This window comes from Cervus canadensis, chromosome 8 (assembly GCF_019320065.1).
Source record: "Cervus canadensis isolate Bull #8, Minnesota chromosome 8, ASM1932006v1, whole genome shotgun sequence".
NCBI classification, from domain to species: Eukaryota; Metazoa; Chordata; class Mammalia; order Artiodactyla; family Cervidae; genus Cervus; species Cervus canadensis.
Genome location: NC_057393.1, coordinates 36,924,143 through 36,938,778, shown reverse-complemented (window position 1 = coordinate 36,938,778; position 14,636 = coordinate 36,924,143). Strand labels below are relative to the sequence as shown.

At 35.1% G+C, this 14,636-nt stretch overlaps 1 protein-coding gene across 1 annotated transcript in view; it reads left to right on the top strand.

Annotated features, from left to right (window-relative positions):
- The window catches only part of TNKS2 (tankyrase 2), a 63,682-nt gene that overhangs the window by 33,986 nt on the left and 15,060 nt on the right, over positions 1 to 14,636 (top strand). The window contains exons 13-21 of the mRNA XM_043476014.1: positions 349 to 428; positions 3,573 to 3,718; positions 4,457 to 4,622; positions 5,172 to 5,391; positions 8,048 to 8,157; positions 8,839 to 9,027; positions 10,692 to 10,944; positions 11,817 to 11,899; positions 13,015 to 13,135. Coding sequence (XP_043331949.1) covers positions 349 to 428; positions 3,573 to 3,718; positions 4,457 to 4,622; positions 5,172 to 5,391; positions 8,048 to 8,157; positions 8,839 to 9,027; positions 10,692 to 10,944; positions 11,817 to 11,899; positions 13,015 to 13,135 — 1,368 coding nt within the window. The remainder of the gene's footprint in view (positions 1 to 348; positions 429 to 3,572; positions 3,719 to 4,456; positions 4,623 to 5,171; positions 5,392 to 8,047; positions 8,158 to 8,838; positions 9,028 to 10,691; positions 10,945 to 11,816; positions 11,900 to 13,014; positions 13,136 to 14,636) is intronic.

The window sequence follows — 14,636 nt, the reverse complement described above, 5'->3', positions numbered from 1 at the left end:
TAGTCAATGGCAGAACCATGGTTAGATGTCTAGCTGTTGCTCTCCTTATTTAATACTTTACCAACAGTCACTGACTTCATTATAATCTTTTGTTATCTATTTTATATTCCATTATATTGCTTAAATCTCATTTTATAGTTTTATTCATACCTATATACATTTTACATATGTGATGTTTCAAAAAAGTTTATACTGCTTTTCCCGTACTACTATGGAGATTTCCTACATAATTGCCATCAAACTGTAAAAAGAACTTTACTCTCATAAGATGCCTCCCTTAAAACTTGGTCCCATCTTCCAAATAAAAGTTAATCACTCTTTCTTCTCTTTCTTTCTTTTTTTTTTTAGAGGGTATCCCATTAGGTAATTCAGAGGCAGACAGACAGTTGCTGGAAGCTGCAAAGGCTGGAGATGTAGAAACTGTAAAAGTAAGACATGATCTTATGATTTTTTTAACATTGGGTTTTTATTTTGACAGTGTTTAATGAATCCGTACTGTTAAAATGAAAAAATCTAGTTATTTATATGTGCATTGTTTTAAAAGGTAAGTAATGCTAATTAGTTCTGCTCTGCAAATAAGGATCATTGAGTAATAGAAGAAACTTTAGTATCACATGCATCTCAGTAAATACATCACAATTATAAATTTAGATAACTACATGTTTATGGGAAGGTATTTTGTTTAAAGAACCTATTCATTTGTCCCTTTAAAAGAATGAGCTATTTGAAATTATTGTCTCTTCTTGTTTACATATGATACATAAAACAGGAAGGGAAGAAAACTAAACAGTGTATCCCTCTGTCTGTATGTTTATTCTGATTTCTTTGCCTCCTCTACCCCTGTGAGGACCCAGTGTTTAAATATAATAATAACACAATGTCACCACTTTCCAGAGCCACTGTCTCCCAATAATCTTCAATTTATCTGGATTGACATATTTTTTTCAAGAAGAACCATCTTGAGCCCTTCTGTGGCCCATCTCCTATGATGTTCTTCCATAGAATAACCTTTCCTCAAATTTTGCTTTTATTGTAATACATATGTATTTATGTGATATATAATCATATATAATGTCTTACTGCCTATACCAGATATTCCTGTTCCTACAGAAACTATATTAGTATATCCAGGTATATAATCCAGAAGATTGAAATTTTGAAAGAGCAAGACTGTTTTTCAAGTCAACTAATACAAATTAAAATTAATTCAGCATGTTTCATGATTAAATAATTCTTTAGTAAAACAATGTTGATTTCAATTCCCAAAGCCAGTAGGAGGGAAAAAGCCCTGTTGTGTCCTCGCCGCAAACAGACTTTTTAAAAAATGCTTGGTCCTATTTGAGGGAGCATTGATAGGTAATAAGTTTTATTAAAAGCTAAAATTATTGATTTGATTCATGGCAGAAGTCTCCATTTGAAGCAGTTTCAGTATATTTCTTTATGGTGTTCTTAATCCTGAACAGACCTACCCCACAAAGTAAATTAGATTTCTTGAGAATGAAACGATGTGAATTATGGTCTCATCAGAACTTGAGCTCTGAGGATATTTATTCACTGTGCTTTTAAATCAAGAGATTTCTGAAAGTTGATTTTAAAAGTCCATGTGCTCTTTTCCTCCTGCTTTATCTGTGTAGATAGTACAGTCACCTCCAGGTAACTTCAGATTTCATTGTTTTGAAAGAAAAATGCTATTATGCAGTTTTATTATTTGACTTGTTTTGTAGTTATGTTCTCATGCCCTTAATTAGGAGGTTAATACGGTATTGAAAGAGGGATTTTGTTTCTCTTACTGACTAATGAATGACATAGAAAAACAAATCACTCAAGTTAAGGATAGTGAGGTGTTTGTCCTGGAGGAAATGGTAAGTTGTGTTAGATGGGCAAGGTGGAGTTAAAGTCAAGTAGTTGATTTTTATGTGTTGAGTGGAGGTGGTGATAAAAAACTGTAATGCTCATCCATTTACATATATTAAAGAGCATAAAGCTGTGTTCAGTACGCCTACTATTAAAAACCAGACTTTGTTTTCATAAAGATAAAAGAAGACCATAGGAAGAAACAGATGAAGTGAGGATGAGACTAGGTACAGTAATTGTACTTAGAGAATGAAATAATGCCATTTAATTAAGGAGGACCTTCCTCTCCCTGTGATAGGCATTAGGCTGTCTTCCCTTACCTCTACTTTTAAAGTCACTTACTGAAAATTTATCTCCATCAACCTTTCTATTCCTTGTGTATCTGTAGACAGGCAGCTTGGTATGAATCACTGAGACACCACCACCTGCATGTTTCCCAGTGAACACTTAATTATGTGCTTGGTTGTGTTTGTCTACTGGTGAGCTGTCAGGCTAGATACTTAGACACCTACTACTAGAAAACTTCTCTGAATGGACAAAATTAAACTTGAGAGCTAGGGAGTTAAGAGTGGCCAGTGATAACTACTGAATCTAGCAGCAACACTTTACACAAGTTGAAAATACTTATTCCCTAGAGCCGACTTCAGACCCACAAAACACCCTTTCTCAGTGACAGAACACTGAATGTGTGTATCTAACAAGCTCTCGTGTGGAAAGCAACCGAATAGCTTTGTCAGACCTGTTATTAAACCCGTTGAGGTAAAACCACTGATCCCTGGCTCCTTTGGTTTATTAGGCTTAGCTTATCTCTGCTTTAGGGTAGGCTAGTAAAAAAGAGAAAGGATTTTTACTAATATTCTTTTTACTAAAATATTCTTTTGACTTTTTTTTAAACACCATGATTTATTATCTGTGCTGCTTTCTTTCCTCAAATATTCACACTTTTCATGCAAAATACCCTTGAGTATTTTGAGTGTTACAGCTTTTTTCAGCCAGACTTCTCATCTGAAGAACAAAAACAAACAAAAAAATGTAAAAACTTCAGAGTGACTTTTCTTAACTCTCCCAAGGATGGTACATAACCAATAGCAATCTATTAATTAATTCATTCCATATAGTACAGTATAATTCTCTGGGTGTAATTCCTTGACAGTCAGCATCAGCATCATATGGGAACTTGTTAGAAATGCAACTTCTCAGGCCCAGTCCCAGACATCTGGAGGCTGGACCCAATTCACATGAAAATTTAAGAACCACTATTCTAGAACAGTACTCCTCAGATTTTTAATGTGCTTACAGATCACCTAGAGATCATGTCAGAATGCAGAGTCTGATTGAGTAGGTCAGAGCGTCTGAGAATCTGAGTTTTTAGCAAGTTCCTAGGTGATGCCAGTGCTTCTATGATCCAGTGTATCTGTATATATATTTGCCACAAAATGGAAATTACTGTTGCTTACTGCTACTTACATTACCTTTATGTAAATAGTAGTAATGGTAATAATAAAATTTACCCACTAGCTTTAGCAAAAGAAGATGATTACAGATAAGAGGACCAGAGGGATTGCCAATAAAGGACAAGATGAAGTAATAAATAGCAAAGAGTGTCTGAGAAATTTGATGAGACAAAATAAATCAGGCATTTGAAATTTCTACTAGATGAACGAAAAAAAGAAGTCAGAATATATAGCATCATGTGTATACTGTGTTGCATCCTACAGAAACTGTGTACTGTTCAGAGTGTCAACTGCAGAGACATTGAAGGGCGTCAGTCTACACCGCTCCATTTTGCAGCTGGCTATAATCGGGTGTCTGTGGTGGAATATCTGCTGCAACACGGAGCTGATGTGCACGCTAAAGATAAAGGGCAAGTACTAGCCATTGCTGTGGCCTCTCTGTGCCTTTATCTGACCCTCTTAGGAAAATCTGAAAACATTTTTATGAGATGGTGGTTCTTTTATTTTCAGAGAAGTCTGTTCTCTAACATTGGCTTAAGTATACTTCTTAATTTCAGTTAAGATTTTATGATTTTTATGAAGTAGCATTTTTATGAAGACTTAGTTGCTTAATGCCTTGTTATTTTATAATAGCCAAGGAGATTGCAACAGTAGTGTGATACTGATTTTTAATATAGTAAATATTTTAGTTTGCATTGAGGATACTTGATTTTTTCCAGTTTATATTAATTAAAAAAAAAAAAATACTTCTTGGGAATCCCCTGTTGGTTCAGTGGTTCTCACTGCCATGGCCTCAGGTTTAGGTCAGGGAACTAAAATCCCATAAACTGTGCTGTGGCCAAAAGAGAAAAAAAAATTAAAATAAATAAAAATATATAATTCTTAATCCTACATATTGCAAAATAGATGCTTGTTATGTTCTCTGCAATTTTAAATAATTTTAAAATTTCAAAAAATAAAAATAAAAAAATAAAATTTCCTCTCTGCCCCTGCCAAATAATTCCATTTCTGCTTACAATAAATTTAGGTTCTATAAATTAAAATCAGTAAAATTTCTTGTACAATTCAAGAAATTTATCATCTCTGTGTAGTTATTTAAATTAAAATATATCTTTGTGTTTTGTTTTTTATTTAACTTTTCATTTCAGAGGCCTTGTACCTTTGCACAATGCGTGTTCTTACGGACATTATGAAGTTGCAGAACTTCTTGTTAAGCATGGAGCAGTAGTTAATGTAGCTGACTTATGGAAATTTACACCTTTACATGAAGCTGCAGCCAAAGGAAAATATGAAATTTGCAAACTTCTGCTTCAGGTATATTTAAGTATTTATGGACAGGGTATATAACGTAGAATATGTTTATTATATTACTTATAACTCCAAACTTTAATCATAAAGGGATAAGAAGCAAAACTCTAATTCTGTACCTAGATTTCAGAATAAATGTCATGAACACTATAACCCAGGTTTATTTAGCACTAATGAAATTGATAGTATGTTGGTGTCTGCACTGGTACCAGTGTAGGTATTTTACAGTAAAATAAGACTATAGTTAAATTTATACTTTATGCACACATTGAAATGTTTGTGAAAACTAAAAATAGCATATGTGAACGGTAATTTTTAGTGAAATACTGTTTTGTTTTGAATGTAGGTTAAAGTTTTGGTTATATTCTTGCATTAATTAAAGCTCAATAATACTTAAGTGTCTATTTTTTATTGTAATTTTTTGTGTATTAAGCATTATTAATAGTCATGTTAACCTTTAAGGTAGAGTCTCTGTATAAAATAGGTTAACTATTTTCTCGTCATCCAAAGGCAAACTTAAGCTAAACCTTCCCTTTCTGTTTTTCACATACCCAGCATGGTGCAGACCCCACAAAGAAAAACAGAGATGGAAACACTCCTTTGGATCTGGTTAAAGATGGAGATACAGATATTCAAGATCTACTTAGGGGAGATGCAGCTTTATTGGATGCTGCCAAGAAGGGTTGTTTAGCCAGAGTAAAGAAGTTGTCTTCACCAGATAATGTAAATTGCCGTGATACACAAGGCCGACATTCAACACCCTTACATTTAGCAGGTAGGTGAATGAAATGTCACAGACTTAGGCTGGTACATCTAAGATTCATTTTACCTGAGTAAAATATTTCCTGTAAGTAAATTTGAAAGATTTGAATCAGGTGTCTTCTAATACAGGGCCGTGTTCTCTACAGTATAGCAATTTACATTCATTAAGAATAATTGAAAGAGGCTTTGCCAGTCTCCAGGTGCTTTAGAACCTTTATTCCAGGTCATCATGTTGTTTGAATCATCTTTGGTGAATATGTTTTCGCTGTAAAGCTTTGAAAATATGCTTGCTTGAGTCAGCCTTCCTGATGGGAAGTTAAAATTTTCCATTCTTCTGATGATAGTTGTTAAACAGAAGCAGAAAAAAGTCTTTAGACTTCCAAAACTTACATATAATTCTTGTTATTTGTTGTATTAGTTTGTAAGGCCTGCCTTAACAAATTACCACAGACTAGGTGGCTTAAGCAACAGAGATGTATTTTCTCAGCTTTGGAAATGTTGGCAGGATTGGTTTTTTCTGAGGCCTCAGTCCTTGGCTCACAGATGGCCACCTTCTCTCTGAGTCCTCACATGGCCTTTTCTGTGTATATGTGCATCCCTGGTGTCTCTGTGTCCTAACTTCCTCCTCTTATAAGGACAGCAGTCATGTTGAATTAGGGCTGACCCTCATGGCCTTGTTTTAACTGAATTACCTCTTAAAAGGCCTTATCTTCAAGTACAGTCACATTCTAAGGTACTAATGATTAGGGCTTCACCATAGGAAATTTGGGGAATATAGTAGAATACCTAACATTTGTCCTGAGTTTTCACTCATGAAGCTGGCAGAGTGTATCTTTGTCTTCATTGCATGTGGTGCAGCATTGTGATTTCAGTACAACTTTCTGAGCTGCGTTGAAGGTGCTGGCAGGACTTCCCTGGCAGTCTATAGGTTAAGACTCTTGCTTCCACTGCAGGGGCATGGGTTCAGTCCCAGATCAGAGAACTAAGATCCCACATGCCTCGTGGCCAAAAAATAATAATATTTTTAAAATAAAAATGCATATACCTTTAAAAAAAAGAAGAAAAAGTTGCTAGGGAGTGGGTCATTAAAATCACTGAGCTACTAGTCTTTTAGTGGAGTTGCTTCATAGGCATGTTTGACCCATACAGATAAGTATAAATATACGTGGTTTAAAAAAAAAAAAGGAATGCAGGTGTTTCTGCCACTTTGTGTAATGTGGGAAGTTCTCTTCTGTCACTTCCTTTTAGTCTCACATTGTGAGCAACTATGTTCCTAGGGAATTTTTTGTTTATTTTTTGGCCATGCCTGGCGGCGTGGCATGCAGGATCTTAGTTTCCCAACCAGGTATCAAACCCAGGCCCCCTGCAATGGAAGCACAGAGTCCCAGCCATTTCCACCAGCTAAGTCCCATAAGAGATTTTAGTGTTTGTGGTTTATACCTTTAAATTATGACCCCGTGTGAGTTGGAAACCCACAGGTCAAGGGAAAGAATTACTCCATCTATGTGTCTTTTAGAGCATTTTGGAAGTGATAAACCACAAATGCTAACAAAGCGAGGTAAGACTTTTCTTCTTCTGGCAATCAGGAGTTAGTAGTCCATGTAAGACAAAATGTGGCCTGATCTCTGATTTGGATTGTGCCATGCATAATTACTTACATAGGCTTTGAATCTTTATGGTAGCTTATCTAGAACACTGAGCATTACTTTGTAAGTGTGTGTTATTTTTGTAAGTGGCAAATACATTATACACACAAAACGTTTCTCACTTATATAGTATTACGCTTTGAGACATGGAAGGAGTTTTGAATTTGGTGTATTTACCTTATGGTAGTTTTGTTTTCCTTGATCTTACTGATTTTTTTTTTTTTTGCTTTAGATGTCTCAGCAAAAGGCTGAAAACTGCAGTAAAAGTGAATGAATTATATATTTTGAACTATTCTAAAGTTTCAAGTGATAGCTGATTTTATGTTGGCAAAGTTAAATTCCAGATTTGCTTTCAAACTATGATTATGTGTCAAATACAATATATCAATACATACTTTTTTTTTTTTTACCAAGAACACATACTAAGACAGCTGTCGGTTCCCAAGATGACAGCTGGGGCATTATAGTACATTTATAAAATACTCGGTTTTACTACTTCATGGCTTCAGCAGCAGTAGATTCTGCTGCCGGTAGAGATGTGTACCCTTACATTCTCTCCGGCAAAAAACATGTCTTTGTGACCTTCTGAGGAAATGGCACCCCGAGACCCACTGATGTGTTGTCTTCTGCTCTGCCAGCCACTTCTGTTCCTAACTCTGCTTTTAGGATGCCTTTTACTTGGAGCCTTGAGACCATTTACCTGAGGTCAGGAAGTTGTGTATACAATAACCATGAAGGCAGGGACTTTGTTAAGAAGGTTTTAAAAGGGACGATTTAAGTAAATCAAGCAATATAACTTTAGGATCTCAAAAAGAAATGAATTTCATCACTGATAACGTTCAACTTGAGGCCAGTGGGCAATTTTTTTTCATAAGCTAAATCTTTAATAGATTCCATTGGAGAATTTCAGATTTCTATAAAAGCTCTTATTTTAAAAATCCTGTTTTTTAGAAATATATATGTGTGTGTGTAGCTATTTTTATATTAACAAGTAAAAGTGATTTTACTTCTTTTCTAAATTAGCTGGTTATAATAATTTAGAAGTGGCAGAGTATCTCCTACAACATGGAGCTGATGTGAATGCTCAGGACAAAGGAGGACTTATTCCTTTACACAATGCAGCGTCTTACGGCGTAAGTTCTTTCATGTCAGCTTTTAAAATGTCAGAAGTTTTCTCAGTGAAAATCAGGATTACAACTCAAAGGAAATTTAGTTTGACTTTGTCATTTTACAGAGAATAAATATGAGCGCTGAAGATTAAATAACGTCTAAGTTTCAATTCTGTCTGTTGTAGCTTGCTGGGAGCTTGCTGTGTGACATGGGACGTTTTGTCTTTCATTGTTTCACCTTCCTTAGCACACAGCTCTTATTTTCAGTGAGATGTTAGTGATTTTGTTTATTTGTTGGTACCCAGAAAATCCACTGGGATTCATACAAATCTGTTGAGATCAGATGCATTGTTTCTGACTTATATTTAATAGCCTTGAATATTAACCATCAGTATTGACCATCTTCAGTTGATTAATTAAGGAAGGCTGCAGGTTTATAAATTGATGTTTAGCAGTTATAACACTTAAATGAGATATTGTTAAAGTTCTGTTTAGTTTCTTCCTGTGTAGTAGTATTATCTATTTTCTAGATATTTTCTCAAGTTATGTAAATGTCTACTACTGTAATTTTTAATCAATAGCCCATAAATTTTGATGGGGAAAAAGCACATTTTTTCATTTCTAGAGTATAGCTAGTGTCTTTTTAAGAACTAAAATATGATAAAGTAATAATTCAGACTGTAATAAGTTGGTTTTCTTTTACAGCATGTAGATGTAGCAGCTTTACTAATAAAATATAATGCATGTGTCAATGCTACGGACAAATGGGCTTTCACACCTTTGCACGAGGCAGCCCAGAAGGGACGAACACAGCTTTGTGCATTACTGTTGGCCCATGGAGCTGATCCAACGCTTAAAAATCAGGAAGGACAAACACCTTTAGATTTAGTTTCAGTAAGTGATGGGATCTTTGAAAAAAATCTCAGTGCTTTCCTGATGTTTTAAAAATTCCCTTGGGGGGGGTGTGTGTGTGTGTGTGTGTGTGTGTGTGTGTGTGTGTGTGTGTGTGTGTATAATGTCTTCATGGTGAATGTGGCAAAATCTGGCTTTTAGCTTGGTTTAAATTTTGGATCTCTTTGGTATTAAAATATAGTAAGTAAATAGTAGAATTATCGGTTATTGTAAGCTGAGTACTTTTAGAAATGGGAAAGAGAAGTATAAGGTATACTGCTTACATTAGTTGAGAAACAAGCAGGCAGGGTGCTTCATGAAATTTAGTTCAGCTGGTTGGATAGAATTTCCTAAGCAAGCTGACAGCTCAACTGTATTTGCAGGATTATTTCTTAAGGGAAATGTCCTTCCAGTTCCAAACTAACTTAGAAGTGAACTTTTTTTCATTCAGTCCACCCATGTGTTAGTCCACTAGATGTAATTAAGTGACATTGAAACAGGATGCCCTAGCGAACATGCTTGGGCTTTAGAGTCAAACAGACCTGCCTTAGAATTCTAGCTCTACCACTTAACAGTTGTATGGTTTTGCAGGTTGCTTAACCTCAAAGTCTCAGTTACCTAATCTGTTAATGGAGGTAAAATGTATTTGGTTAATATGAGAATTAAATGAGGGGATGTACCTCATGCTCTCAGGTACATAAGAAGTATCCAGTAAATTGTGCTATTATTGTTTTTAAGTGTTACATACCAACTATGAGTGTCATGGGAGTCCTCAGATTCAGGGAAAGAAGGTGAGGATTGAAAAGGTAGTATAAATGACAAGCCATGAAAACAAGTACTGATTTACTTCTTGCTGAATGTTAATTACTTGGTGTCTTAATTGAGCATTGTAAAAGAATAGTTGTTGTTTAATTGCTAAGTCATGTCTGACTCTTTTGGGACCGTATGGACTATATCCCACCAGGCTCCTCTGTCTATGGGATTTCCCAAGCAAGAGTACTGGAGTGGGTTCCATTTCCTTCTCCAGGGGATATTCCCAACCCTGGGATCGAATCCATATCTCCTGCTTGCCAGGCGGATTCTTCACCACTGAGCCACCGAAAGAATAGTATTTGTTACTAATTAAATTAATATACCAGTAAATTTGGGGATTTTTTTCCATTCTGGCATATTTGATTAAAATTATATCTTTATTCCCTACCCTTCCAAGTGTTCAATTTTGAGAAACGAATATGTTGCTGAAATTTTTCCAAAAAAAATCAACCATCATTCTGTTTGCTAAAGTTCTACATAGATTGAATTACTTCAGAATGCCTTTAAAAGTTTTCAGATCTTACTTTTTAAAGTTTATATTTCTAAAATTAATTTCAGTACATCAGTACATCAATCATGATGTCTTAGGATTTTTTTTCTTGGCTTTGCCACATCTTACACTTTTATTTTGTATGCCTCAGAGTATGTGTTCTATATTATGTTTCACAATTAATAACAGTTTAGCTGAATATCACTTATTTGCTTCACTTTTTAAAATAATCATTTTTATATAAGCAATTCTAGTGCAAATCTGCTAGGGTTTTGTCTTTTTTTTTTAATGCATTCTGTTGGGTATAGTAGAGTTTTACAACCTGCTTACTGTGGGTTTCCTCTCTCTCTGACATGTACTCCAGGCAGATGATGTCAGTGCTCTCCTGACAGCAGCCATGCCCCCTTCTGCTCTGCCTTCATGTTATAAACCTCAAGTGCTCAATGGCATGAGAAGCCCAGGAGCCGCTGCAGATGCTCTGTCTTCAGGTCCATCCAGCCCATCAAGCCTTTCTGCAGCCAGCAGTCTTGACAACTTATCTGGCAGTTTTTCTGAACTATCTTCAGTAGTCAGTTCAAGTGGAACAGAGGGTGCTTCCAGTTTGGAGAAAAAGGAAGGTGAGACATTCAGCCAAAATAACTGATATTGGATTGCTGAAAAGTAATTTTTAATATTATTATTGAAATTCTAATGAAAGTTTCTCCCTCCATGTTCAGACTTGATGAGGTTCTAATGCTCACTTATTCTTTAGATGTAAACATACTTTTTGAAAGCTATAGAAATCCTTTTGGTTGAGTACTATGGCTTTATTTGTCTCTTCCAGTGTATTATAATTTTGAGTTTTTTGGGTGTTTTTTTTTTTTTAAAGAAAAGGAAAGAAATTCTGTGGTAGTCCAATGATTAGGACTTGACACTTTCACGGCCATGGGCCTTGTTTCAGTCCGTAATTGGGTAACTAAGATCCCGCAAGCCACATGGTACTGCCAAAAAAGAAAAAAAAAGGCACATATACCTATAGTCTCTTTACCTTAAGATAGGGAAACTTTGTTTTTACATTCAGATATAATTGACATATAATAATATATTAGTTTAAGCTGTATGGAAACTTATTTTAAAGATACAATTAAAAATAATTTTCTTTAAAAAGAAAAGATTTCTTTGTAACATGTGAGTGCCCTTTCTTTTAATGATGAAATGTTATAGCTTTTTCGTCACTTTTTTTTTTTTGGTGTGGCAGCACATATATGGGTTCTTAGTTTCCTGACTAGGGATCGAACCTGTGCCCCGTGCATTGGGAGTGCAGAGTCTTAACCACTGGACCCCCATGGAAGTCCTCTTTGTAATTTTGATATTAAGTTTAATATTATATTGTGATGGCTGTTATATTTTGTTTCATCTTTATATTCTTTGTAATATCACAAAACTTGGCTGTTCTGTTGATACACATTATTCTGATGTGAAATTCTGTGTTGTTTTTTTTACTTTCCAGTTCCAGGAATAGATTTTAGCATTACTCAATTTGTAAGAAATCTTGGACTTGAACACCTAATGGATATATTTGAGCGAGAACAGGTAAGTACATGAGTTGTTTCACTTGGTTTGCTGTTTTGGGGAACCTCAAGGGAAAAATAGAAACTTTTGAAATGCCCTGAACCATTCAACATATTGAGGACTGAAAAGGATGTTTTTTTTAAAAGGACTGGAAATCAATCCCTCTTCTAATTTGGCTTGTTTTTTTTCCATTTAGTTTGTTGCTCTTGTTGTTTACTCACTAAGTCATGTTTAGTTTATTAGCACATAAAAATTGTTTCTTACGTGGTAACAAAATAGCTTTCTTGAATAAATCTACCTTATGCATTTCTTAAAGGTAAGTTATCCTTGACCTCAGTTTGTTCAGTTCTCTTACATCAGTCATTACCGACTCTAAGCCTGTCACGTTAATAACCACTTTGGGAAGCTATATAAACACACATACTATATATCTGGGCTTTTCTTAAACAGTCCTAATTTAAGTTTTCTGTCAGAGTACATTTACTGATTTTTTGAGTTCAGAAAATGTAATTATTGTAGACTTGTACCTCTAAGGAATTTTAATCTAGTTACAGAGCTATAGCAAGAACATATGAAGAATTAAGTTTTTGGCATAGAAATTCAAATAAAGAGTTATTACAAGCCGGACTATTCAAAGAAAGCTTCATGAAAGGTTTGTAAATAACACAGGATTTTAAAGAATGCCTTCAGTTTCACAAGATAGGAATCATATATTCAGGGTTAAAAGGATTAGTTTGAACAATGATGCTGAAGTTATCAGTTAACATAATGCAGAATCTGTAGGAACATTACATTAAGAAATTGTATAAATAGTTGGATATAAAGTGATAGTGAAGAAGATAAAATTATGTGCCTAAGTATGGTTAATTTGAAAATGTCTTTTTGTTTTGCAGTTTAATTCCACTCAGGTTTAAATACTAAATGAAAATAATGATGTTTTTGGTTAGTTCTTGATTCAACTTGTTTAATTAACTGCAGCTTTTCAGTTTTAGTTTAATAGCTGATATGCTTTCATTTCTGTGTTGTGTTCAGAAGTCATTTGAAATAAATATATAAGTCTAATAACATTGTGAGAACACCAATATATGAATGTCTTCCAAACAAGTCTTCTAAACAGTTTCATTCTCTTTTGTAAGATCACGTTGGATGTATTAGTTGAGATGGGACACAAGGAGTTGAAAGAGATTGGAATCAATGCTTATGGACATAGACACAAATTAATTAAAGGAGTTGAGAGGCTTATCTCTGGACAACAAGGTATTTCATTTTAAGTCATTGCTATCATCAATTTAACAGCTTGCATAAAGGCAGCCCTCAACTTACTAAAGGATAATTTTAAAATCTCTGATAGTCCACTTGATAAGAAAAGTACTAATGAGGATTCTGGAAACCTGGGGTCAAATCTTAAATCTGCCACTGTTAGGTTTCCTGAACTGCTTACCTTTAACTCTGTGAACCTAAGTGAAGTGTCTGGGCCATTCAGAAATATGGGTGTTATTTTAGCTCTGAAGTTTTTTCTATTATTTCCATTCACTCATTTCTGAAGTTGTTGTAGCTCAAAAATTATATCGTTCTAAAAGATCTGAAACTTGGATATCTCATTTGGTAATATAATAGGTAACGGCTAGGTGTTCAGGCCTGCCCATAAAATAATGTTGTAAATCTCTTTTGCTGTAAATAGTTACATTTTAAACACTCACTGTAAAAGTACAAGGAAACAGTAATGTTGCATCTAAGGAAACGTAGTGAAACAAAGTTGAATAATACTTTATTTCTCTTGAATGTTGATACCTAAAGAAAATGCAAATTGCATTTATTCAGCAAATGTTCACACTTTCTGTATATCAGGTCTTGGTGTAAAAGATGAGTTATTTTAGTTGTCAGAACCACATTTTAAGTTTCTTGTTCAACTGAGGGAGCGATGTACCCTGAGATTAGAAGCATCCTATAATTGAAGACCTGGCCGTACAACTGGGGTTAAAGACAAACCTCCGTCAGCAAAACTGAGCGAGTTGTGAGCAAAGAATGTGTGTTATCCGGCATAGGGTCTGTCTCTTGAGGAACAAAAAGAGAACTTGGAAAGTTCGGTGATTCAAGCTAAGGAATGCTTTAAACTGAATTTCTGGATTAGGATTGATTAACGGTAGATGCACTTTATTTCCCTGATAGGAACTAGGGCAAAGTGTTTAAAATGTGAGATAGTCTTAGATATTCCTGGTATAGAAGACAAAATTTTATAAGATAAAGAAGAGGGCAGGCTCGAGGCTTTTTGGGATGTGAGTATTCAGAGGAACTAGAACCCTCAGTCTTGGACTCCGTTTCATGCCTCTGCTAGAAAACACTTGTGAATCTGGTAGGGAGGCAGTTAACACTGTTTAAAGGCTCAGGAAACAATGATAGAAACAGATACACTGCTTCCAAGTGGCAGAGGTACGTCCCTCCCTGCTGCATTTGGTCCTCTGGTCATTCTGATGACATCCAGCTGCAGTTGAGTAGGAACATTGATTCCTACGTGGAGGAGAAACACCACAACAACACAGAAGGACTGTGTCTGATCTAGCACATCAGGGTCACTTTCCTACATAAAGTTACCACCTGCCTTATCTTCATTTGCAGCTAGGAGTCTGTATAATAGCGGCATTATACCCAGTTTGCAAATTAGAACCAGTGGCAAGCTTCTGACTGTCTCTTACCTTGCTGACTTAACAGCCTTGGCTATTACTCAGTGCATCAAGTCAACAGATTACATGTTCTGATC